This window comes from Oncorhynchus mykiss, chromosome 30, assembly GCF_013265735.2.
Source record: "Oncorhynchus mykiss isolate Arlee chromosome 30, USDA_OmykA_1.1, whole genome shotgun sequence".
NCBI classification, from domain to species: domain Eukaryota; kingdom Metazoa; phylum Chordata; class Actinopteri; order Salmoniformes; family Salmonidae; genus Oncorhynchus; species Oncorhynchus mykiss.
Genome location: NC_050570.1, coordinates 597,669 through 623,371, shown reverse-complemented (window position 1 = coordinate 623,371; position 25,703 = coordinate 597,669). Strand labels below are relative to the sequence as shown.

Here is a 25,703-nt window from a genome sequence, read left to right as displayed (position 1 = left end):
ATTATTTATCATTACAGCATTATTTATCATTACAGCATTATTTACCATTACCGTATTATTTATCATTACAGCATTATTTAGCATTACAGCATTATTTACCATTACCGTATTATTTATCATTACAGCATTATTTATCATTACAGCATTATTTACCATTACCGTGTTATTTATCATTACAGCATTATTTAGCATTACAGCATTATTTATCATTACCGTATTATTTATCATTAAAGTAGTATTTATCATTACAGCATTATATGCAGGAGCGGCCCGAATTGCGTTCTCCGGGACCTCCCTCCAAGTGGACCCGGCTTTGATCGACAGGCCAGTCCACTGTTTCTAGACTCGTCTAGGGCGTCACAAGACGCTCCAGAAAGTTCGGTCCCAGTCCGCCTTATAAAGGACCAGCCGTCTTCCTCCGAGGCACTATTGAAGCAGGACGTTTACTGAAAGGTAAAGACACTATGTTACTATGGAATTGTAATGTGTTGTTTTCATTAGTTGCCGTTCATTAGAACAAGCGCTTCGATAAAAGCCAGACAACAACTAACTAGCATTACTAGGCGAGATTCTTGTTTTAGTAGGTTAACGTTAGTTGCCAACTAGTATATGTGGCTATTTATTTGAAACATAACATTGTAGCTTGTCGGCATTTGTAGCTACTTTGGTAGCCAGTATTCGGCTTTTCTTTTCCCTGAGAGGGGGATGGGTTAGCTTACTTGCTTTTAAGCTAAACAGTCATTTATTTGGTGTATCTAATTCTCACGTCTCCGTTAGTTACTACAGATCCTGCCACGAAGATGGTTAAAGAGACAGGTTTCTATGACACTTTAGGTGTGAACCCTAAAGCCACACCAGACGAGATTAAAAAAGCATACCGAAAACTGGCACTGAAATATCACCCGGACAAGAACCCGAATGAAGGAGAGAAGGTAAGTTAACTGTCTGCAGCAGGCCTGTAGACACGTCTATTTTAAACAGCGCACATGGCTTCTAGGACTGACAGGGACATGTGATTAAGGAACCTTCTGGAAGGACCTCGGGGAAAGGCGCTGTGTGGGTTGCCAACCAGGTCTCAGAGGATTTCATATGATTCTGTACGTATAACCCGAGACACTCCATTTAGTATGATCATATGTTTCTTATGGTATGTATTCATTTGTGGATGTCCATCACCCATTTCGGATGACAATAGAACATGTCATTCGTAACTTTTACGACTTTGCAAAACGTACACTGTTACGAATTCCAAAAAGTATAATATGTTACATAAAAAAATATATCACTAGCCACTTTAAACAATGCTACCTAATATAATGTTTACATATATAATATATATATATAATATATAATGTTACATACCCTACATTATTCATCTCATATGTATACGTATATACTGTACTCTATATCATCTACTGCATCTTTATGTAATACATGTATCACTAGCCACTTTAAACTATGCCACTTTGTTTACATACTCATCTCATATGTATATACTGTACTCGATACCATCTACTGTATCTTGCCTATGCCGCTCTGTACCATCACTCATTCATATATCTTTATGTACATATTCTTTATCCCCTTACACTTGTCTATAAGGTAGTAGTTTTGGAATTGTTAGCTAGATTACTTGTTGGTTATTACTGCATTGTCGGAACTAGAAGCACAAGCATTTCGCTACACTCGCATTAACATCTGCTAACCATGTGTATGTGACAAAAAATTTGATTTGATATTTGCTCAATGTATGTTACAAATTCTGGCTAGGTGGCTAACATTAGCTAGGCCAGGGGTTAGGGGTAAATTTAAGAGTTGGGTTAGGGGAAGGGTCAGCTAACATGCTAAGTAGTTGCAAAGTAGCTTAAAAGTTGCTAATTAGCTAAAGTTGTCAGTGATTCTAACTCGCAACCGTTGGGTTGCAAGATGTTCGTGCTATTCACCCCAACCAAGCAACCATCTGCCTGTTGTAACCATACCAAACCTAACGTATACTACACGGAACAAAAATAAACGCAACATGTGAAGTGTTGTTCCTATGTTTCTGCTGAAATGAAAGACCAGAGAAATGTTCCATACGCACAAAAAGCTTAATTCTCAAAAGTTTGTGCACAAATGTGTTTCCATCGCTGTTAGTGAACATTGCTCCTTTGCCAAGATAATCCATCCCCTTTACAGGTGTGGCATATCAAGAAGCTAATTAAACAGCCTGATCATTACACAGGTGGATCGTGTGCTGGAGACAATAAAATGCCACTCTAAAATGTGCAGTTTTGTCACACAACTCAATGCCACAGATGTCTCAAGTTGATGGGATGTGTAATTGGCATGCTTACTGCAGGAATGTCCACCAAATCTGTTGCCGTAAATTGCCTCCAACATTGTTTTAGAATTTGGCAGTACGTCTGACAGGCCTCACAACCACAGACCACGTACGCGTAAGGCGTTGTGTTGGCGAGCGGTTTGCTGACGTCAATGTTATGAACAGAGTGCCCCATGGTGGGATTATGGTATCTATGGGCAGGCATAAGCTATGGACAACGAACACCATTGCATTTTATCGATGGCAATTTGAATACACAGAGCTGCCGGGATGAGATCCTGAGCCCCATTCATCTGTCACCATCACCTCATGTTTCAGCTTGATAATGCACGGCCCCATGTCCCAAGGATCTGTATACTATTCCTGGAAGCTGAAAATGTCCCAGTTCTTCCATGGCCTGCATACTCACCAGACATGTCACCCATTGAGCATGTTTGGGATGCTCTGGATTGACGTGTAAGACAGCGTGTTCCAGTTCCTGCAAATATCCAGCAACTTTACACAGCCATTGACGAGCAGTGGGACAACGTTCCACAGGCCACAATAAACAGCCTGATCAACTCTATGGGAAGGAGATGTGTCTCACTGCATGAGGCAAATGGTGGTCACACCAGATACTGACTGTTTTTCTGATCCACATCCCTACCTAGGTATCTGTGACGAACAGATGCAAATCTGTAATCTCAGTCAAATCCAATTGTATTTTTCAAGTGCCAAATACAACCGGTGTAGACCTTACAGTGAAATGCTGACTTACAAGCCCTTAACCAACAACACTTATTTTTCTTAACTGCATTAAGTAAAAAATGGATAGAGCAGCAGTAAAATAACAGTAGTGAGGCTATATAATCTCCACCCGGCACAGCCAGAAGAGGACTGCCCACCCCACATAGCCTGGTTCCTCTCTAGGTTTCTTCCTAGGTTTTGGCCTTTCTAGGAGAGTTTGTCCTTGCCACCCCTCATAGCCTGGTTCCTCTCTAGGTTTCTTCCTAGGTTTTGGCCTTTCTAGGGAGTTTTTCCTAGCCACCGTGCTTCTACACCTGCATTGCTTGCTGTTTGGGGTTTTAGGCTGGGTTTCTGTACAGCACTTTGAGATATCAGCTGATGTGCGAAGGGCTATATAAATACATTTGATTTGAAATTTGATTTGATATAGAGGGGGTACCCGTAGAGTCAATGTGCGGGGGCAAAGGGTAGTTGAGGTAATATCACTAAGCTAAATACCCTGGTACTAAACACCTCCCTTTGCAACTGGATCCTGGACTTCCTGACGGGCTGCTCCCTGGTGGTAAGGAAGCGTTTGGCCACGACTGCGTGGCCAAACACAACTCCAACACCATCATTAAGTTTGCTGAAGGCCTGATCACCGACAACAATGAGACCGCCTATAAGGAGGAGGTCAGAGAACTGGCAGTGTGAACAAACAACCTCTCCCTCAATGTGAGCAAGACTAAGGAGCTGATCGTGGACTACAGGAAAAAGGCGGGCCGAACAGGCCCCCATTAACATCGACAGGGCTGTAGTGGAGCGGGTTGAGAGTTTTAAGTTCCTTGGTGTCACCAACAAACTATCATGGTCCAAAAACACCAGGTGCAAACACACCCAGACAGTCGTGAAGAGGGCACAACATACAATTTTTCCCCTCAGGAGACTGTAAAGATTTGGCATGGGTCCCCAGATCCTCAAAAGGTTCTACAGCTGCACCATCGAGAGCATCCTCACTGGTTGCATCACCGCCTGGTATGGCAACTGCTCGGCATCTGACCGTAAGGCGCTTCACCCCTACCTACCTCACTTCCCCCCTACCTACATGTACAAATTACCTCAACTAACCTGTACCCCCGCAGACTGACTTGGTTCCCCCTGTATCTAGCTTCTGTTGTATTTTATTTTACTTTAGTTTATTTGGTAAATATTTTCTTAACTCTTCTTGAGCTGCACTGTTGGTTAAGAGATTGTAAGTAAGCATTTCACGGGAAGGTATACACTTGTTATATTCAGCGCATGTGACTAAGTTTGATTTGATATACATGTAGGTAGAGTTATTAAAGTGACTATGCATAGATAATAACCAGAGTAGCAGCAGTGTAAAAAGGGGGGTGGGAGATAACGCAAATAGTCTCGGTAGTAATTTATTTGATTAGCTGTTCAGGAGTCTTATGGCTTGAGGGTAGAAGCCTTTTGGACCTAGACTTGGCGCTCCGGTATTGCTTGACATGCGGTAGCAGAGAGACCAGTCTATGACTAGGTTGGTTGGAGTCTTTGACAATTTTAGGGCCTTCCTCTGACACCGCCTGGTATGGAGGTCATGTGAAATCCATAGATTAGGGCCTAATGAATTTATTTAAATTAACTGATTTCCTTGTATGAACTGTAACTCAGTAAAATCTTTGCAATTGTTGCATTTTGTGTTTGTTCCGGGGACACTCAAATTATACTGAACAAACGTTTACTATGTTACTTCTAGTCTGAGACCAGGGTGGGATTGCAGCACCACCACCACCACCCCTAACTGTAGCCTTAGCTCTGCTCTAGGCTGATTTAAATGTACTGGGGGAACACTGAAAATAACACACACCTGTTTGCTCTTCAGTTGTTCGCTCACTGTAAAATTAGCCTGAAGCCTAAGATGAGTGGAGTTGCATAAGGATTTATTTCTTCAGAGAAGCAAGGATAAATTATTTAACACTGACTAGCTGTTTTGATATGGCAGTTAAACTGAAAAATAAGGACGGTCCACACTAATATTGAAAGGAAAATCTATTCCAGCTTCGCTATTGCAGTAAAAGGCACGAATGTTGAAATTTAGCTACAATTGTTGGGAGTTGGCTATTACGGTGTTATAAGCAACAAAAACCGTTGGCATGATATTGACATAACTCTCTCTCCCCTCCAGTTCAAACTGATATCTCAGGCCTATGAGGTTCTGTCAGAGCCCAAGAAGAGGGACCTCTACGACCAGGGTGGAGAGCAGGCTATCAAGGATGGGGGCATGGGGGGAGGAGGTTCCCCTATGGACATATTCAACATGTTCTTTGGAGGCGGAGGCAGAATGCCTCAGAGGGATAGGAGAGGTAATACTAATGTCACAAATGTACGGTCTCATATTGGGGAGGTTTCCATGACACAGATGAGGCTTAAACTAGTCCAGGACTAGAAAGCAAGACCAATGGAGAATGTCCATCGAAAAAGCTTTTTAGTTCAGGATTAGGCTGATCTGTGTCCAGGAAGCCGCCCCATTATCTGTTATTTGTGATACCGAAATATTATTGTGTAGTGATGATTGTGTGTTTGGTATAGGTAAGAACGTGGTCCATCAGCTCACTGTGACTCTGGAGGAGATGTACAATGGAACCAATAGGAAATTGGCCCTGCAGAAAAACGTAATCTGTGGAAAATGTGAAGGTATGTTGAGATCCAATATCGATACAAAGCTCCCCCATTATCAGATCTGAGCCCATATTCACAGATCTATCAGAGTACTGATCTAGGATCAGTTTTACCTTTGCAATCATAATGACTAAGAGGGGATACCTGATCCTAGGTCAGAAGTCCATTATTCTAACTCTGGTTGTCTTTACTGCAGGGTACGGTGGTAAGAAGGGCGCCTTGCAGACGTGTGGTTCATGTAAAGGCAGAGGAGTGGAGATCAAGGTGCAGCAGATCGGGCCAGGAATGATCCAGCAGATCCAGACCATGTGTGCAGAGTGCCAGGGAGAGGGCGAACGCTTCAACTCTAAAGACCGATGCAAGACCTGCAACGGACACAAAGTAGAACGCAAGAAGAAGATTCTAGAGGTTCATATTGACAAAGGTTTGTTTGAGGTCCTCTTCCCTTGTTGGGATGTTTAAAATAAGTAATTTACTGTACAATACTAAGAAGATATAAAACCCCCAAAGGGGAAATGGATTTCCCTAAATTCCCTAGAGCTTGAATATCAGAAGTATCGACTTGCTGTAAATAATAGCAAGGGCGCCCTCTGGTGTCTAAAACTCCCGTCAGCTGTAGGCAGCCATCATGATAGAAAGGAACAGATGCCAGTGAACTAACCAAGACACATTTACTGTGTCCTGTAGGTATGAACTAACCAATACACATTTACTGTGTCCTGTAGGTATGAACTAACCAAGACACATTTACTGTGTCCTGTAGGTATGAACTAACCAAGACACATTTACTGTGTCCTGTAGGTATGAACTAACCAAGACACATTTACTGTGTCCTGTAGGTATGAACTAACCAAGACACATTTACTGTGTCCTGTAGGTATGAACTAACCAAGACACATTTACTGTGTCCAGTAGGTATGAACTAACCAAGACACATTTACTGTGTCCTGTAGGTATGAACTAACCAAGACACATTTACTGTGTCCTGTAGGTATGAACTAACCAATACACATTTACTGTGTCCTGTAGGTATGAAGGGGGGTCAGAAGATACCATTCCACGGGGAGGGCGACCAGGAGCCTGGTCTGGAACCAGGTGACGTGGTGATCGTGCTGGACCAGCAGGACCACCCAGTGTACCAGAGGCAGGAGGACGACCTGCACATGAAGATGAACATCAAACTGGTTGAGGCCCTCTGTGGCTTCAAGAAGACCATCCGTACGCTAGATGGCAGGATGCTCATCATCACCTCTTCACCAGGTAATGTGGCTGTTATAAGGATTCACTCCCCCTTGGATTTAAATGTACATTTTGTAATGGTACAGCCTTATTCTAAAATTGATTAAATAATTTTTTCCCATCATCAATCCACACGCAATACCACTTAATGACAAAGCAAAAACCGTTTTTTAGAAAGAAAGAAAATTGTATTCAGACCCTTTCAATAAATATTCAGACTCAAAATTGAGCTCCGGTGCTTCCTGTTTCCATTGATCATCCTTGAGATGTTTCTACAACTGGATTGGAGTCCACCTGTGGTAAATTTATCCAAGATCGTGTGATCTTTCTGTTTCCAGGTAAAGTAGTGAAGGCCAACGATGTGAGGTGTGTCCATAATGAAGGCATGCCCATCCACAAAGACCCTTACGACAGAGGGCAGCTCATCATTCAATTCCAGGTTAGTATTATATTACCATTGGAGAGAGAGAGAGAGACGGGTCAGGTTGAACCGTTTAGGTTAGAGACGAGACGTTTTCATTAAAAACAAAACTGACTCCGGTTGGACTACTCCAAATAATCTTGGTTCTGACACACAAACAAACAAACAAGCTTTGTAGGTCCATCAGCCCTTTTTAAATACCTCGCACACCCTACAGTAATCTGGCTCCTCAGAGAACCTTCATAAATCGGCAAATTTTTTTATTTTTTTATTTAACTAGGCAAGTCAGTTAAGAGCAAATTCTTATTTACAATGACGGCCTATCAAAAGGCCTCCTGCAGGGACGGGGGCTGGGATTATACATTTAGGGCAAAGCACACATCATGACAAGAGCGACAACACTACATAAAGCGAGACCTAAGACAACACCGCATGGTAGCAGCACAAAACATGGTACATAGATTATTGGGCACAGAACAGCACAAAGGGCAAGACGGTAGAGACGACAATACATCATGCAGAGCAGCCACATTAACCTGTCTGGGTATGGCGGAACCCCTCGCTAACAGCCAGTGAAATTGCAGGGCGCCAAATTCAAACAGAAATCTCATAATTCAAATTGATCAAACATACAAGTATTTGACACCATTTTAAAGATAAACTTCTCGTTAATCCAACCACAGTGTCCGATTTTCAAAAAGGCTTTTCGGCGAAAACACAACATATCATTATGTTTGGTCAGCACCTAGTCACAGAAAGCATACAGCCATTTTCCAACCAAAGAGAGGAGTCACAAAAAGCAGAAATAGAGATAAAAATACAAGTGTTATACATGGAATTAGAGATATACTTCTCCTTAATGCAACCGCTGGGTCAGATTAAAAAAAAAAACTTTACGGAAAAAGGAAACCATGCAATAATCTGAGTACGGCGCTCCGACAACAAAAAAAGCCATGCCGATACTGACTCCACAACATGGCGGGTAAATAGCATTATAAATATTCACATGTCTCTTCACAGGGGCGGGCCACTGATTGAGCCCTAACCTTATGAAGACCCAAATCTCTCATTTGGAAGCTAACATTACATTTCATCTTCACCAATTATTTCACATTCAAACATTTTAAATTGAACAACAATTCCATGTGAATCCGATAACTCTGATGTGTAGACTTTCCATTGTAGAGTTTATGTCATCTTATCATTGATGATAATGTCTCAGATGACAACTGAACTGACATCATATTCATTAAGGATCACCGCATATGTTCAATTGGTCAGATTACCAGAATATAGTTAATTTCCCCCCACCTTCTGATGTTCCCAGAATCTATGTTAAGCAAATGATTTTCAAATGTCACATCAGTAGGGTAGAGAGGGGAAAAGGCGGGGGCAGGTATTTCATAAACCTACCCCCAGGCCAACGTCATGACACCTACCAATTCTCGACTTCGGCGATGTCATTTACAAAATAGCCTTCAACACTCTACTCAGCAAATTGGATGCAGTCTATCACTTTGCCATCCATTTTGTCACCAAAGCCCCATATGCTACCCACCACTGCGATCTGTATGCTCTCATTGGCTGGCCCTCGTTTCATTTTCGTCGCCAAACCCACTGGCTCCAGGACATCGTTAAGTCTTTGCTAGGTAAATCCCTGCCTTATTTCAGCTCACTGGTCACCGTAGCAACACCCACCCGTAGCACGCGCTCCAGCAGGTATATTTCACTGGTCACCCCCAAAGCCAATTCCTGCTTTGGTCGCCTTTCCTTCCAGTTCTCTGCTGCCAATGACTGGAACGAACTGCAAAAATCACTGAAGCTGTAGACTCATACCTCCCTCACTAACTTTAAGCACCAGCTGTCAGAGCAGCTCACAGATCAGGAGAAAGAAACCTCACCCAAATGCATAGCCCCGTTGGAAAATATAAAAAGACTGTTTTGAAAATGTCAATCAGATTTCTATTTGGCATACCCCCGACGGCATTGGGAATATCTGTTGTAGAGCATTTAACACAAAAAACGTTAACCTATTTGACACTATGCAGAGTCCTGTAAAACTTAGTCTATAAAGACTAACCCTAACCCTAACCCTCAATTTAAAGTCCGACCCCTTTGATAATTTATAACACATACATAAAGGCTTAGTGATGTAAACACACAAATGTATTATCACTAACAGCTAAAAAACATGATTTGAAGACCTGTTTGAAATGAAGTTTCAAAAAGTCCAGCAATGTAATTACATTGAACATTAGACATGGCTGTGAATAGTGTAGATTGAGCTAATGGACACATTATTCTTGCCTCTCTTCCTGCTGGAGGCACTGCATGTTGGTTCCAACCTTAAAAGTAACAACAAAGAAAGTTAGCAGGTCTGTGAGGAAATGCCTTTGTTCCACCATCTGGATAAGGTCTGTGCTGCACCAGAAGTGGGGAGATTGGAAACTCCTTTCAATTCATATGATTCTATTCCTCTTTCGTTTACAAATCTCAGTCCATGTAGTGTACATGATAGAGGGCTACACAGTATATAACTAATACATGAAAGATAGCTGCACAGTATGATTGAACTAATACATGAGATCAGGTTCAAGTCCGGGCACTGGCTGGGCCACTCAAGGACATTCAGAGACTTGTCCCGAAGCCACTCCTGCATTGTCTTGGCTGTGTGCTTAGGGTTGTTGTCCTGTTGGAAGGGGAACCTCTGCCCAATTCTGAGGTCCAGGGTGTTCTGGAGCAGGTTTTCATCAAGGAGCTCCCTGTACTTTGCTCCGTTCATCTTTCCCTCGATCCTGACTAGTCTCCCAGTCCCTGCTGCTGAAAACATCCCCACAGCATGATGCTGCCACCGCCATACTTCACTGTAGGGATGGTGCCAGGTTTCCTCCAGATGTGACACTTGGAGTTCAGGCTAAATGGTTCAATCTTGGTTTTATCAGACCAGAGAATCTTGTTTCTGAGAGTCCTTTAGGTGCCTTTTGGCAAACTCCAAGCGGGCTGTAATGTGCCTTTTTTACTGAGGAGTAGCTTCTGTCTGGCCACTCTATCATAAAGGCCTGATTGATCAAATCAAACTTTATTTGTCACATGCGCCAAATACAACAGGTGAAATGACGGTGATCAGGCCTACCACTGTTGCGTCGTCTGCAAACTTAATGGTAGTGTTGGAGTCGTCCCTGTCCATGCAGTCGTGGGTGAACAGGGAGTACAGGAGAGGAGAAGTACGCACCCCTGAGGGGCTCCAGTGTTGAGGATCAGCGTGGCAGATGTGTTGTTGCCTACCCTTACCACCTGGGGGTGGCCCGTCACGAAGTCCAGGATCCAGTTGCAGAGGGAGGCGTTTAGTCCCAGGATCCTTAGCTTAGTGATGAGCCTTGAGGGCACTATGGTGTTGACTACAACTCAGCGTTCAATGAATAGCATTCTCACGTATGTGTTCCTTTTGTCCAGGTAGGAAAGGTCGGTGTGGAGAATAGAGATTGCATCATCTGTGGATCTGTTTGGGGGGTATGCAAATTGGAGTGGGTCTAGGGTTCCTGGGATAATGGTGTTGATGTGAGCCATGACCATCCTTTCAAAGCACTTCATGGCTACGGACGTGAGTGTTACGGGTCTGTAGTCATTTAGGCAGGTTACCTCAGTGTTGTGCAAAGGGGCTATGGTGGTCTGCTTGAAACATGTTGGTATTACAGACTCAATCAGGGACATGTTGAAAATGTCAGTGAAGACACCTGCCAGTTGGTCCGCACATGCCCGGAGCACACGTCCTGGTAATCCGTCTGGCCCCGCGGCCTAGTGAATGTTGTCCTGTTTCAAGGTCTTACTCACATCGGCTATGGAGAGCTTGATCACACAGTCGTCCGGAACAGCTCATGCATGCCTCAGTGTTGCTTGCCTCAACGCGAGTGTATTAGTGATTTAGCTTGTCTGGTAGGCTCGTTTCACTGGGCAGCTCGCGGCTGTGCTTCCCTTTGTAGTCTGTAATAGTTTGCAGGCCCTGCCACATAAGATGAGTGTCGGAGCTGGTGTAGTATGATTGAGTGCTGCAGTGATGGTTGTCCATCTGGAATGTTCTCCCATCTTCACAGAAGAACTCTGGGGCTCTGTCAGTGACCATCATGTTCTTGGTCACCTCCCTGACCAAGGCTCTTCTCCCCCGATTGCTCAGTTTGGCCGGTTGGCCAGCTCTAGGAGGAGTCTTGGTGGTTCCAAACTTCATCCATTTAAGAATGATGGAAGCCCACTTCTTGGGAAACTTCAATGCTGCAGAGCCTGTATCAATGGCTTTCAATGCTGCAGAGCCTGTATCAATGGCTTTCAATGCTGCAGAGCCTCTATCAGTGCTGCAGAGCCTCTATCAATGGCTTTCAATGCTGCAGAGCCTCTATCAATGCTGCAGAGCCTGTATCAATGGCTTTCAGTGCTGCAGAGCCTGTATCAATGGCTTTCAATGCTGCAGAGCCTGTATCAATGGCTTTCAGTGCTGCAGAGCCTCTATCAGTGCTGCAGAGCCTGTATCAGTGCTGAAGAGCCTCTATCAGTGCTGCAGAGCCTCAGTGCTGCAGAGCCTCTATCAATGGCTTCCAATGCTGCAGAGCCTCTATCAATGCTGCAGAGCCTGTATCAATGGCTTTCAGTGCTGCAGAGCCTGTATCAATGGCTTTCAATGCTGCAGAGCCTGTATCAATGGCTTTCAATGCTGCAGAGCCTCTTTCAGTGCTGCAGAGCCTGTATCAATGGCTTTCAATGCTGCAGAGCCTCTATCAGTGCTGCAGAGCCTGTATCAATGGTTTTCAATGCTGCAGAGCCTGTATCAATGGCTTTCAATGCTGCAGAGCCTCGATCAGGGGCTTCCAATGCTGCAGAACCTGTATCAGGTTATCTAAAATGCCTCCTTATTTCCCTAGATAAGTAGAGCACTATATAGGGATAGGGTGCATGGGCCCTAACCAACATCTCCAATCTCGTCTCATTGATTAGACTCCAGGTTAGCCGACTACAATTAGCTTTTGGATAAGTCATTAGCCTCGAGGTTCACATACTTTTTCCAACCTACACTGTGATTGTTTAAATGATGAATTCAATATAGACAAGACAAATACAATACATGTTGTTATTAGTTTAAGCAGACGGTGTTTGTCTATTGTTGTGACCTAGATGAAGATCAGATCAAATTCTAAGACCAATTTATACAGAAATCCAGGTATTTCCAAAAGGTTCACATACTTTTTCTTGCCACTGTAATATAGGGAATAGACCCTATCAGACCCATAACCCATTTCTCTATGTTCCTCCCCACCAGGTGGAGTTCCCAGATAAACACTGGCTGCCAGAGCACCTCCTCCCCCAGCTGGAGGCCCTCCTCCCGCCCAGAGACGAGCAGCTGATCTCAGACGACATGGAGGAGGTAGACCTGAAGGAGATGGATCGCAGCTACTCTCAACAGAAGAGCGGCAGCAGTGGAGGAGGGAAGCCAAGCTTTGAGGATATTGACGATGATGAGGGGGGAGGCCATGGCGTGCAGTGCCAGCAGCAGTAGAATATAGAAACTCATGCTGCACTGAATGTTTAGTTTGTTCAATTAATCGGTTTTAGAATCTATGTATACAAATCACGTCAAACTCAGTTCCTGAAGGACAGGGTTTGACAAAAGCCTTATTCATTAGAGTTCAAAGTCCACTGTTATCAAGCGCTGCACTGAAATGCCTACTTTCACAGCAATGTCATGTTTTAGGCAGTACATCCGAGCCATATCCGCAGCTGTTTTCCTCCAGATACTATTCAACACGTCTGTTGTATCTTTATACTGAGGGTCAGGTTAGGAGAATGTATGAGGCAGGGGAAATAACTCTTTCCCTAACCTTAACATAAGTTAGTTACAAAGCTTGTCAAAAGATGTTGTCCCTGACATGACCACTAGATGGAGGTGTAGACCTACTCCATCTTGCCACAATGGTAGAGTGATGGTCTGTTTACATTTCTATCTAACATAACACCTGCACTCTTTTTCTCCGTGTGTAGTGTAAGTTGTGTGTATTGTTTTATTTCGTATGGATCTGTTCATGAGAGATATACTAGGAGGCACAGAAAACAGACTTGTTGCATTTCAATTATTGACTTAGGTCCATAACTCACCAGAGGAACCTGTACGCTTTCTTTAACTGACTCACCAGAGGAACCTGTATGCTTTCTTTAACTGACTCACCAGAGGAACCTGTATGCTTTCTTTAACTGACTCACCAGAGGAACCTGTATGCTTTCTATGAAGGTAATGTTACTGTCTCACCACAGGCGTTTCACCCACTCTTGAAATGGATTGATTCTTTCACAAATAAAACCTCTCAAGAATGCCTTCTTTTTTTTAAAACAAAGTTTATTAAATTAATCTGGTTCACTTTATACGATTCATAGCTGCAGTTGTCAAATATCAGCATACGCATTATTATGAGGCCGATATCAGTTAATAAAACATTACATCATCTCCTTGAAGATTCATCTTGGATAAAAGTGGTAGACTATTGAAAGTAGGACACCTGATGCAGCAGGAGTAAGGCTTTTATTCTGAAAAGTGGACTGATGGCAGAAAGATCAGCTATGTCATTTTACTATTCCTCGTCATTTTTCTATTATTTTTGGGAAGGGCCGTAAGCATTTCACAGTTCACCTGTTTATGAAGCATGTGATGAATAAAATGTTTGATTATATATATTTTTACTCTGCTCCTGACTGGGTGGTCTTGTTTGTTCCAGGAAGTGTTTTTACTCTGCTCCTGACTGGGTGGTCTTGTTTGTTCCAGGAAGTGTTTTTACTCTGCTCCTGACTGGGTGGTCTTGTTTGTTCCAGGAAGTGTTTTTACTCTGCTACTGACTGGGTGGTCTTGTTTGTTCCAGGAAGTGTTTTTACTCTGCTCCTGACTGGGTGGTCTTGTTGTTTCCAGGAAGTGTTTTTACTCTGCTACTGACTGGGTGGTCTTGTTTGTTCCAGGAAGTGTTTTTACTCTGCTCCTGACTGGAGCAGTGTAGAACAGATCGGGCAGCCGTGCTTTTAGCTCCTAGACAATTTTGCAGTATTTTTTATGTGTTATTACATTATCAGCCCAGAATTGTTTTTGTGTTATTACATACAGCCGGGAATAACTTTTGGGTATCAGAGTGCCGGTAACTCATCAGCATTACCAGTATTACGACCAGGAATACGACTTTCCCAAATTGGATCCTTTAGTTGCACCCCCAGGGCAATTGAACTGGTTCCAAAGGCTGATCCAAAACACCACCGATGGAGAAGAGGTATTCAGAGTGGACTTCTAGTACGACTCGCACACTATCAACCGCTTTTGAGTGTATTACTCGCTAATGTTCAGTCTCTAGATAATAAAGTTGATGAGCTCAGGGTGAGGATTTCCTTCCAGAGAAACATCAGGGATATTCAATCTCTCCCTATCCCAGTCTGCTGCGCCACATTTTTCTAGATGTCCACCATTGTTCCTGTACCTAAGAAAGCAAAGGTAACTGAACTAAATGACCATCGCCCCATAGCACATTTGTCATCATGAAGTGCTTTGAGATACTGACCAAATCAAATGTATTTATATAGCCCTTCTAACATCAGCTGATATCTCAAAGTGCTGTACAGAAACCCAGCCTACAATCCCAAACAGCAAGCAATGCAGGTGTAGAAGCACGGTGGCTAGGAAAAACTACATAGAAAGGCCAAAACCTAGGAAGAAACCTAGAGAGGAACCAGGCTATGAGGGGTGGCCAGTCCTCTTCTGATTGTGCCGGGTGGAGATTATAACAGAACATGGCCAAGATGTTCAAATGTTCATAAATGACCAGCATGGTCAAATAATAATAATCACAGTGGATGTCGAGGTTGCAGCATGTCAGCACCTCAGGAGTAAATGTCAGTTAGTTTTTCATAGCCGATCATTAGGAGTATCTCTACCGCTCCTGCTGTCTCTAGAGAGTTGAAAACAGCACGTCCGGTGAACAGGTCAGGGTTCCATAGCCGCAGGCAGAACAGTTGAAACTGGAGCAGCAGCACGACCAGGTGGACTGGGGACAGCAAGGAGTCATCATGCCAGGTAGTCCTGAGGCATGGTCCTAGGGCTCAGGTCCTCCGAGAGAGAAAGAAAGAGAATTAGAGAGAGCATACTTAAATTCACACAGGACACCGGATAAGCTGTACAACGTAGCCCACCTATAATTTAGCCCAAACAACTACCTCTTTCCCTACTTTATTTATTTATTTATTTTGCTCCTTTGCACCCCATTATTTTTATTTATACTTTGCACATTCTTCCACTGCAAATCTTCCATTCCAGTGTTTTACTTGCTATATTGTATTTACTTTGCCACCATGGCCTTTTTTTGCCTTTACCTCCCTTATCTCACCTCATTTGCTCACATCGTATATAGACTTGTGTTTCTACTGTATTATTGACTGTATGTTTGTTTTACTCCATGTGTAACTCGTTGTATGTGTCGAACTGCTTTGCTTTATCTTGGCCAGGTCGCAATTGTAAATGAGAACTTGTTCTCAACTTGCCTACCTGGTTAAATAAAGGTGAAATAAATCAAAGGAATAAAATAAGTCCTCCGAGAGAGAGAAAGAGAGAAGGAGAGAATTAGAGAACGCACACTTAGATTCACACAGGACACCGAATAGGACAGGAGAAGTACTCCAGATATAACAAACTGACCCTAGCCCCCCGACACATAAACTACTGCAGCATAAATACTGGAGGCTGAGACAGGAGGGGTCAGGAGGCCCCATCCGATGATACCCCCAGACAGGGCCAAACAGGAAGGATATAACCCCACCCACTATCCAAAGCACAACCCCACACCACTAGAGGGATATCTTCAACCACTAACTTACCATCCTGAGACAAGGCCCAATATAGCCCACAAAGATCTCCGCCACGGCACAACCCAAGGGGGGGCGCCAACCCAGACAGGAAGATCAAGTCAGTGACTCAACCCACTCAAGTGACGCACCCCTCCTAGGGACGGCATGAAAGAGCACCAGTAAGCCAATGACTCAGCCCCTGTAATAGGGTTAGAGGCAGAAAATCCCAGTGGAGAGAGGGGAACCGGCCAGGCAGAGACAGCAAGGGAGGTTCGTTAGCCTTTTCGTTCACCTTCACGCTCCTGGGTCAGACTACACTCAATCGTAGGACCCACTGAAGAGATGAGTCTTCAATAAAGACTTAAAGGTTGAGACCGAGTCTGCGTCTCTCACATGGGTAGGCAGACCATTCCATAAAAATGGAGCTCTATAGGAGAAAGCCCTGCCTCCAACTGTTTGCTTAGAAATTCTAGGGACAATTAGGAGGCCTGCGTCTTGTGACCGTAGCGTACGTGTAGGTATGTACGGCAGGACCAAATCGGAAAGATAGGTAGGAGCAAGCCCATGTAATGCTTTGTAGGTTAGCAGTAAAACCTTGAAATCAGCCCTTGCCTTAACAGGAAGCCAGTGTTGGGAGGCTAGCACTGGAGTAATATGATAATTTTTTTTGGTTCTAGTCAGGATTCCAGCAGCCGTATTTAGCACTAACTGAAGTTTATTTAGTGCTTTATCCGGATAGCCGGAAAGTAGAGCATAGCAGTAGTCTAACCTAGAAGTGAAAAAGCATGGATACATTTTTCTGCATCATTTTTGGACAGAAAGTTTCTGATTTTTTTAGATGGATGTAGATGGAAAAAAGCTGTCCTTGAAACAGTCTTGATATGTTCGTCAAAAGAGAGATCAGGGTCCAGAGTAACGCCGAGGTCCTTCACAGTTTCAGACAAGTCAAGGATCATATCACCTGACACCCTAGACCCACTCAAATTTGCTTACCGCCCCAATAGATCCACAGACAATAGAATTGCCATCACCCTGCACACTGCCCTATCCAATCTGGAAAAGAGGCATACATACCTATGTAAGAATGCTGTTCATTATCTATAGCTCAGCATTCAACACCATAGTACCCTCCAAGCTCATCATTAAGCTCGGAGGGTACTGGGTCTGAACCCCGCCCTGTGCAACTGGGTCCTGGACTTCCTGACGTCCACCCCCAGGTGGTAAAGGTAGAAAACAATAGAGCAAACTGGTGCTGGAGGAGAGTGAAAGCTCGGGAGAGGTTGTGTGGCGGAGGTACTTCCACCAGACAGGGTGAGACAGGCCAGGAATGACAGTGAACAGATTACAGGTGTAATCCAAGCACTTCGCTGATCCTCAACACTGGGGCCCCACAATGGTGCATGCTCAGCCCCCTCCTGTACTCCCTGTTCACCCATGACTGCGTGGCCACGCACCCCTCCATCTCAATCATCGAATTTGCAGACAACACAACAGTAGTAGGCCTGATTACCAACAATGACAAGACCGCCTACAAGGAGGAGGTGAGGGCCCTGGGAGTGTGGAGCCAGGAAAATAATCTCTCACTCATCGTCAACAAAAACAAAGGAGATGTTTATGGACTTCAGGAAACAGCAGAGGGATCACCCTCCTATCCACATCGACAGGACGGTAGTGGAGAAGGTGGAAAGTTTTAAGTTCCTCGGCATACACATCACTGACAAACTGAAATGGTCCCCCCACACAGACAGTGTGGTGAAGAAGGTGCAACAGCGCCTCTTCAACCTCAGAAAGCTGAAGAAATTTGGATTGGCATCTAAATCCCTCACAAACTTTTACAGATGCACAATTGAGAGCATCTTTTCGGGCTGTATCACCGACTGGTATGGTAATTGCCATGCCCGCAACCGCAGGGCTCTTCAAAGGGTGGTGCGGTCTGCCCAACGCATCACCGGGGGCAAACTACCTGCCCTCCAGGACACCTACACCACCCGATGTCACAGGAAGGCCAAAAAGATATTCAACCTGTTTTTAATTCTCATTTTCTTTATGAGCGTGTTTGTTAACGATACCACTGAAAATATAAAAAAAAGGTCCAAGCGTCTTTGACAGAGGTGATTAAATACCAATTTACACAGGCCAGTTCATGAAGGAAGACTTGCTCATTAAAGTTTTTTTAGCATGCGTCTATGACAAATCAGGACAGGTCGTTTCTCTGAGCAGCCATTACGAACACAGGCTGTAAAACAGTGATCACTATGTTCTTTACAGAAAACACCACATTGATAACTATCAGGATTATTTGTCAGGATAACATCAAAGTAGCCTTTTCTGGGTGTTTGGAGTCATACCTTGTGGGATTGGTAATAATCTGAGAAATATTTAGGGAGTCCCATTGCTTTAGGACTTGGTCAGGTGGTTTCAGCATGTCCCAGTTTGGGTCACCTAGCAGGACAAATTCAGACTTGGTGTAAGGGGCCAGGAGAGAGTTTAGGGCAGGTAGGGTACAGGCTGGCGCTGATGGAGGACGATAGCACCCAGCAACCGTCAACAAAGAGTTATTTGAAAGTTTAATGCGTATAGCCAGCAAATCAAATTGTTTATGGGACAGACTTGGTGGAGACAACTGACCACTAAAGGGGATCCTTGGTAAAGATTGCCACTCCCCCACCTTTGGAAGATCAGTCTTGCTGGAAAAGGTTACAACCAGAAAGGTTAACATCAGTATTCAAAACACTCTTCCTTAACCACGTCTCAGTAATGACCAACACATCTGGATTGGAGCTGTGAACCCACACTTTAAATTGATACATTTTTAGGTAATAAGCATCTAGTGTTAACGTGCAGAAACCCCAGGCTTTTTACGAGAGCAGAAATCAGTGAAGCAGAAATTAGAATTGGGTCTAGCAACAGTACATGGGCCAGGGTGAGCATGGACATTTACAGATGTAATCAGCAGTTATACAATCAGGGCACTGCAGAGGACAGGGAGAGCTCTGCAGTGTTGATTTATAACATTTGAATGTGCATTAGATGGCAACAAGATCATATTGTACAGCAATTTCATCAGGTATCATGAATACAAAGCCAGCGAGAGGAGGTTAGAATAGGATGGGAGGCCAAGAGTCCGTGTAACCAATAGAGAGTCAGAGTCCCGAGTGTGGGATCAAACATAGAGTGTCCCATGGTTGGGTAGACAAGCAAGTTCATTGTCAACAAAGCACCCAGGAGTCATGAGGCAAATTGCATAAAGCACAAGGGAAAAATATAACAACTTGGGGCTAGCCATTGTAAATTCACTCGCCCCAACAGAGTCACTCGCCCCAACAGTGCATGTGTGCTGGAGGAGAGTGAAAGCTCGGGAGAGGTTGTGTGGCAGAGGTACTTCTATCAGACAGGGTGAGACAGGCCAGGAAAGACAGTGAACAGATCACCAGGTGTAATCCAAGCAGCAGTGCAGCAGGCAACGGTCACTTGGGAGCAGCTTTTTTCGGGAGGCAGATTCCTTGTAGAAAATCCCAGCTAGCTAGCTAACATAGCTAGCAAGTCTCTGTCCGTCTTTTCCACGTGGAAAAGGAGGTTGTTAGCTAGCTGTATCTTTTCATTATCAGCGAATGGTTCTTTACGACGTCCAAACAAAGTTGTCCAGTAGCCGTTGTATTTTGGGGATTCTGAGGAGGATATCTTCTCTGCACAGATGGAGGGGGCTTCAAAGGCCTCTGCATTTGAGTGAGGGGGCAGTGAAACTCTCCTGCCATTGTTAGGCTCAAGAGTTCACACCTCTCACTTCACACTTCAGTGCTAATTTCAGTCAGATTCTTTCCTAGCAGCTTGGTATTTTTTAAATATTTATTTATTTATTTCACCTTTATTTTACCAGGTAGGCTAGTTGAGAACAAGTTCCCTTTATTTAACAAGGTAGGCTAGTTGAGAACAAGTTCCCTTTATTTTACCAGGTAGGCTAGTTGAGAACAAGTTCCCTTTATTTTACCAGGTAGGCTAGTTGAGAACAAGTTCCCTTTATTTAACCAGGTAGGCTAGTTGAGAACAAGTTCCCTTTATTTAACCAGGTAGGCTAGTTGAGAACAAGTTCCCTTTATTTAACCAGGTAGGCTAGTTGAGAACAAGTTCCCTTTATTTTACCAGGTAGGCTAGTTGAGAACAAGTTCCCTTTATTTAACAAGGTAGGCTAGTTGAGAACAAGTTCCCTTTATTTAACCAGGTAGGCTAGTTGAGAACAAGTTCCCTTTATTTAACCAGGTAGGCTAGTTGAGAACAAGTTCCCTTTATTTAACCAGGTAGGCTAGTTGAGAACAAGTTATCATTTGCTACTGCGACCTGGCCAAGATAAAGTGTAGCAGTTCGACACATACAACAACACAGAGTTACACATGGAATAAACAAAACACACAGTCAATAATACAGTAGAACAAAACAAAACAAAAAGTCTATATACAGTGAGTGCAAATTAGGTAAGTTAAGGAAATAAATAGGCCATGGTGGCGAAGTAATTACAATATAGCAATTAAACACTGGAATGGTAGATGTGCAGAAGATGAATGTGCAAGTTGAGATACTGGGGTGCAAAGGAGCTAAATAAATAAATACCAGTATGGGGATGAGGTAGGTAGATAGATGGGCTGTTTACAGATAGGCTATGAACAGGTGCAGTGATCTGTAAACTGCTCTGACAGCTGGTGCTTAAAGCTAGTGAAGGAGATATGAGTCTCCAGCGTCAGAGATTTTTGCAGTTCATTCCAGTCATTGGCAGCAGAGAACTGGAAGGAAAGACGACCAAAGGAGGAATTGGCTTTGGGGGTGACCAGTGAGATATACCTGCTGGAGCGCGTGCTATGAGTGGGTGCTGTTATGGTGACCAGTGAGCTGAGATAAGGCAGAGCTTTACCTAGCAGAGACTTGTAGATAACCTGGAGCCAGTGGGTTTGGCGACGAGTATGAAGTGAGGGACAACCAACGAGAGCGTACAGGTCGCAATGGTGGGTAGTGTATGGGGCTTTGGTGACAAAACGGATGGCACTGTGATAGACTACATCCAGTTTGTTGAGCAGAGTGTTGGAGGCTATTTTATGGATGACACCACCGAAGTCGAGGATCGGTAGGATGATCAGTTTTACGAGGGTATGTTTGGCAGCATGAGTGAAGGATGCTTTATTGCGATATAGGAAGGCGATTCTAGCGATTCTAGGCGATTCTCCAATTTTGGATTGGAGATGCTTAATGTCAATCTGGAAGGAGAGTTTACAGAGTCTAACCAGACACCCAGGTATTCGTAGTTGTCCACGTATTCTAAGACAGAGCCGTCCAGAGTAGTGATGCTGGACAGGCGGGCAGGTGCAGGCAGCAATCGATTGAATAGCGTAGATTTAGATGTACTTTAATAATAAGTCAGAACGGTCCAGAGTAGTGATGCTAGTGGGGCGGGCGGGTAAGGGCAGCAGTCGGTTGAAGAGCATGCATTTAGTTTTACTAGCGTTTAAGAGTAGTTGCAGGCCACGGAAGGAGAGTTGTATGGCATTGAAGCTCGTCTGGAGGTTAGTTAACACAGTGTCCAAAGAGGGGCCAGAAGTATACAGAATGGTGTCGTCTGCGTAGAGGTGGATCAGAGCTTAGTAGCTTAGTAGCCTTATTTATGGCTATTTATTTACAAAATTACCTAGAGAATATTGTCTCTTACATTTTGGCTTCAGAAAGTAGGTTCAGACTGAATAGTACTCACTCAGTTTTGTGTTGGATGGTATTTCCAGGATCTGCTGTGTTTCTTCTGCAGGTTTTGGCTTGTTAGAAAGTTTTTTTCTTGACAATCCTCAGTAGTAACAGTACATTCAGGTCATTTTGTCCAAAATCAAGGACTTAGGTTTGGAATTGTGATTTGGAATGGTTTTGACGCTGAGGTTAGTACCCTGTTTAAGTCCTTGCAAGAAAATTCAAGCTTAACAACATTTATCCAACTCTAATTGTATATTTTTTGCAGAAGAACTCAGGAGCCCATGCTCTGGGTCTATTCACTCTCTCTGCTGTAATCACTGCCACAAGTAACAGTTAGACAAGTAGACAATATTGACCTGTGATATAGTAAGAACACTACTCCGCTAACCAGAGTTCTACTGGGAAGGGAGACCAGAACACTACTCCTCTAACCAGAGAGAGACCCCAGAACACTACTCCGCTAACCAGAGTTCTACTGGGAAGGGAGACCAGAACACTACTCCTCTAACCAGAGAGAGACCCCAGAACACTACTCCGCTAACCAGAGTTCTACTGGGAAGGGAGACCAGAACACTACTCCTCTAACCAGAGAGAGAGACCAGAACACTACTCCGCTAACCAGAGTTCTACTGGGAAGGGAGACCAGAACACTACTCCTCTAACCAGAGAGAGAGACCAGAACACTACTCCTCTAACCAGAGAGAGAGACCAGAACACTACTCCTCTAACCAGAGAGAGAGACCAGAACACTACTCCTCTAACCAGAGAGAGAGACCAGAACACTACTCCGCTAACCAGAGTTCTACTGGGAAGGGAGACCAGAACACTACTCCTCTAACCAGAGAGAGACCCCAGAACACTACTCCTCTAACCAGAGAGAGAGACCAGAACACTACTCCTCTAACCAGAGAGAGAGACCAGAACACTACTCCGCTAACCAGAGTTCTACTGGGAAGGGAGACCAGAACACTACTCCTCTAACCAGAGAGAGACCCCAGAACACTACTCCTCTAACCAGAGAGAGAGACCAGAACACTACTCCTCTAACCAGAGAGAGAGACCAGAACACTACTCCGCTAACCAGAGTTCTACTGGGAAGGGAGACCAGAACACTACTCCTCTAACCAGAGAGAGACCCCAGAACACTACTCCGCTAACCAGAGTTCTACTGGGAAGGGAGACCAGAACACTACTCCTCTAACCAGAGTTCTACTGGGAAGAGAGACCAGAACACTACTCCACTAACCAGAGATAGAGACCAGAACACTACTCCACTAACCAGAGATAGAGACCAGAACACTACTCCACTAACCAGAGTTCTACTGGGAAGGGAGACCAGAACACTACTCCTCTAACCAGAGAGAGAGAGACCAGAACACTACTCCTTGAACCAGAGAGAGAGAGACCAGAACACTACTCCTTGAACCAGAGAGAGAGACCAGAACACTACTCCTCTAACAAGAGAGAGAGAGACCAGAACACTACTCCTTGAACCAGAGAGAGAGAGACCAGAACACTACTCCTTGAACCAGAGAGAGAGACCAGAACACTACTCCTCTAACCAAAGAGAGAGACCAGAACACTACTCCTCTAACCAGAGTTCTACTGGGAAGGGAGACCAGAACACTACTCCTCTAACAAGAGAGAGAGAGACCAGAACACTACTCCTCTAACCAGAGAGAGACTCCAGAAAACTACTCCTCTAACCAGAGAGAGAGACCAGAACACTACTCCTCTAACCAGAGAGAGACCCCAGAACACTACTCCTCTAACCAGAGAGAGAGACCAGAACACTACTCCTCTAACCAGAGAGAGAGACCAGAACACTACTCCGCTAACCAGAGTTCTACTGGGAAGGGAGACCAGAACACTACTCCTCTAACCAGAGAGAGACCCCAGAACACTACTCCGCTAACCAGAGTTCTACTGGGAAGGGAGACCAGAACACTACTCCTCTAACCAGAGTTCTACTGGGAAGAGAGACCAGAACACTACTCCGCTAACCAGAGTTCTACTGGGAAGACAGACCAGAACACTACTCCACTAACCAGAGATAGAGACCAGAACACTACTCCACTAACCAGAGATAGAGACCAGAACACTACTCCACTAACCAGAGTTCTACTGGGAAGGGAGACCAGAACACTACTCCTCTAACCAGAGAGAGAGAGACCAGAACACTACTCCTTGAACCAGAGAGAGAGAGACCAGAACACTACTCCTTGAACCAGAGAGAGAGACCAGAACACTACTCCTCTAACAAGAGAGAGAGAGACCAGAACACTACTCCTTGAACCAGAGAGAGAGAGACCAGAACACTACTCCTTGAACCAGAGAGAGAGACCAGAACACTACTCCTCTAACCAAAGAGAGAGACCAGAACACTACTCCTCTAACCAGAGTTCTACTGGGAAGGGAGACCAGAACACTATTCCTCTAACAAGAGAGAGAGAGACCAGAACACTACTCCTTGAACCAGAGAGAGAGAGACCAGAACACTACTCCTTGAACCAGAGAGAGAGAGACCAGAACACTACTCCTCTAACCAGAGAGAGAGACCAGAACACTACTCCTCTAACAAGAGTTCTACTGGGAAGACAGACCAGAACACTACTCCTCTAACCAGAGAGAGACCAGAACACTACTCCTCTAAACAGAGAGAGAGACCAGAACACTACTCCTCTAACCAGAGTTCTACTGGGAAGACAGACCAGAACACAACTCCTCTAACTAGAGAGAGAGACCAGAAGACTACTCCTCTAACCAGAGTTCTACTGGGAAGAGAGCCCAGAACACTACTCCTCTAACCAGAGTTCTTCTGGGAAGAGAGACCAGAACACTACTCCACTAACCAGAGAGAGAGACCAGAACACTACTCCTCTAACTAGAGAGAGAGACCAGAACACTACTCCTCTAACCAGAGTTCTACTGGGAAGAGAGACCAGAACACTACTCCTCTAACCAGAGTTCTACTGGGAAGAGAGACCAGAACACTACTCCGCTAACCAGAGTTCTACTGGGAAGAGAGACCAGAACACTACTCCTCTAACCAGAGAGAGAGACCAGAACACTACTCCTCTAACCAGAGTTCTACTGGGAAGAGAGACCAGAACACTACTCCACTAACCAGAGTTCTACTGGGAAGAGAGACCAGAACACTACTCCTCTAACCAGAGAGAGAGACCAGAACACTACTCCTCTAACCAGAGATCTACTGGGAAGAGAGACCAGAACACTAATCCTCTAACCAGAGAGAGAGTGACCAGAACACTACTCCACCAACCATAGTTCTACTGGGAAGAGAGACCAGAACACTACTCCGCTAACCAGAGATCTACTGGGAAGATAGACCAGAACACTACTCCACTAACCAGAGTTCTACTGGGAAGAGAGACCAGAACACTACTCCTCTAACCAGAGAGAGAGACCAGAACACTACTCCTCTAACCAGAGTTATACTGGGAAGAGAGACCAGAACACTACTCCGATAACCAGAGTTCTACTGGGAAGAGAGACCAGAACACTACTCCACCAACCATAGTTCTACTGGGAAGAGAGACCAGAACACTACTCCTCTAACCAGAGAGAGACCCCAGAACACTACTCCTCTAACCAGAGAGAGAGAGAACAGAACACTACTCCTTGAACCAGAGAGAGAGACCAGAACACTACTCCTTGAACCAGAGAGAGAGACAAGAACACTACTCTTCTAACCAGAGTTCTACTGGGAATAGAGACCAGAACACTAATCCT

At 44.4% G+C, this 25,703-nt stretch overlaps 1 protein-coding gene and 1 long non-coding RNA gene across 2 annotated transcripts; one reads left to right on the top strand and one right to left on the bottom strand.

The window, feature by feature from the left end:
* The first annotated feature begins 299 nt into the window (after positions 1-299).
* Positions 300-13,726, top strand: dnaja (DnaJ heat shock protein family (Hsp40) member A). The gene is made up of 8 exons (XM_036968848.1): positions 300-453; positions 778-932; positions 5,220-5,397; positions 5,624-5,728; positions 5,910-6,137; positions 6,743-6,973; positions 7,291-7,391; positions 12,679-13,726. Exons 2-8 carry the CDS (start codon positions 801-803, stop codon positions 12,913-12,915), a joined length of 1,212 nt encoding a protein of 403 aa, XP_036824743.1. The 5' UTR covers positions 300-453; positions 778-800; the 3' UTR covers positions 12,916-13,726.
* LOC110521136 lies at positions 13,105-14,806 on the bottom strand. The gene is made up of 2 exons (XR_005040889.1): positions 13,556-14,806; positions 13,105-13,520 (listed from the first exon to the last, which is right to left on the bottom strand). It is a non-coding gene; the product is annotated as an uncharacterized LOC110521136 (long non-coding RNA).
* Between the last annotated feature and the right edge of the window lie 10,897 nt (positions 14,807-25,703).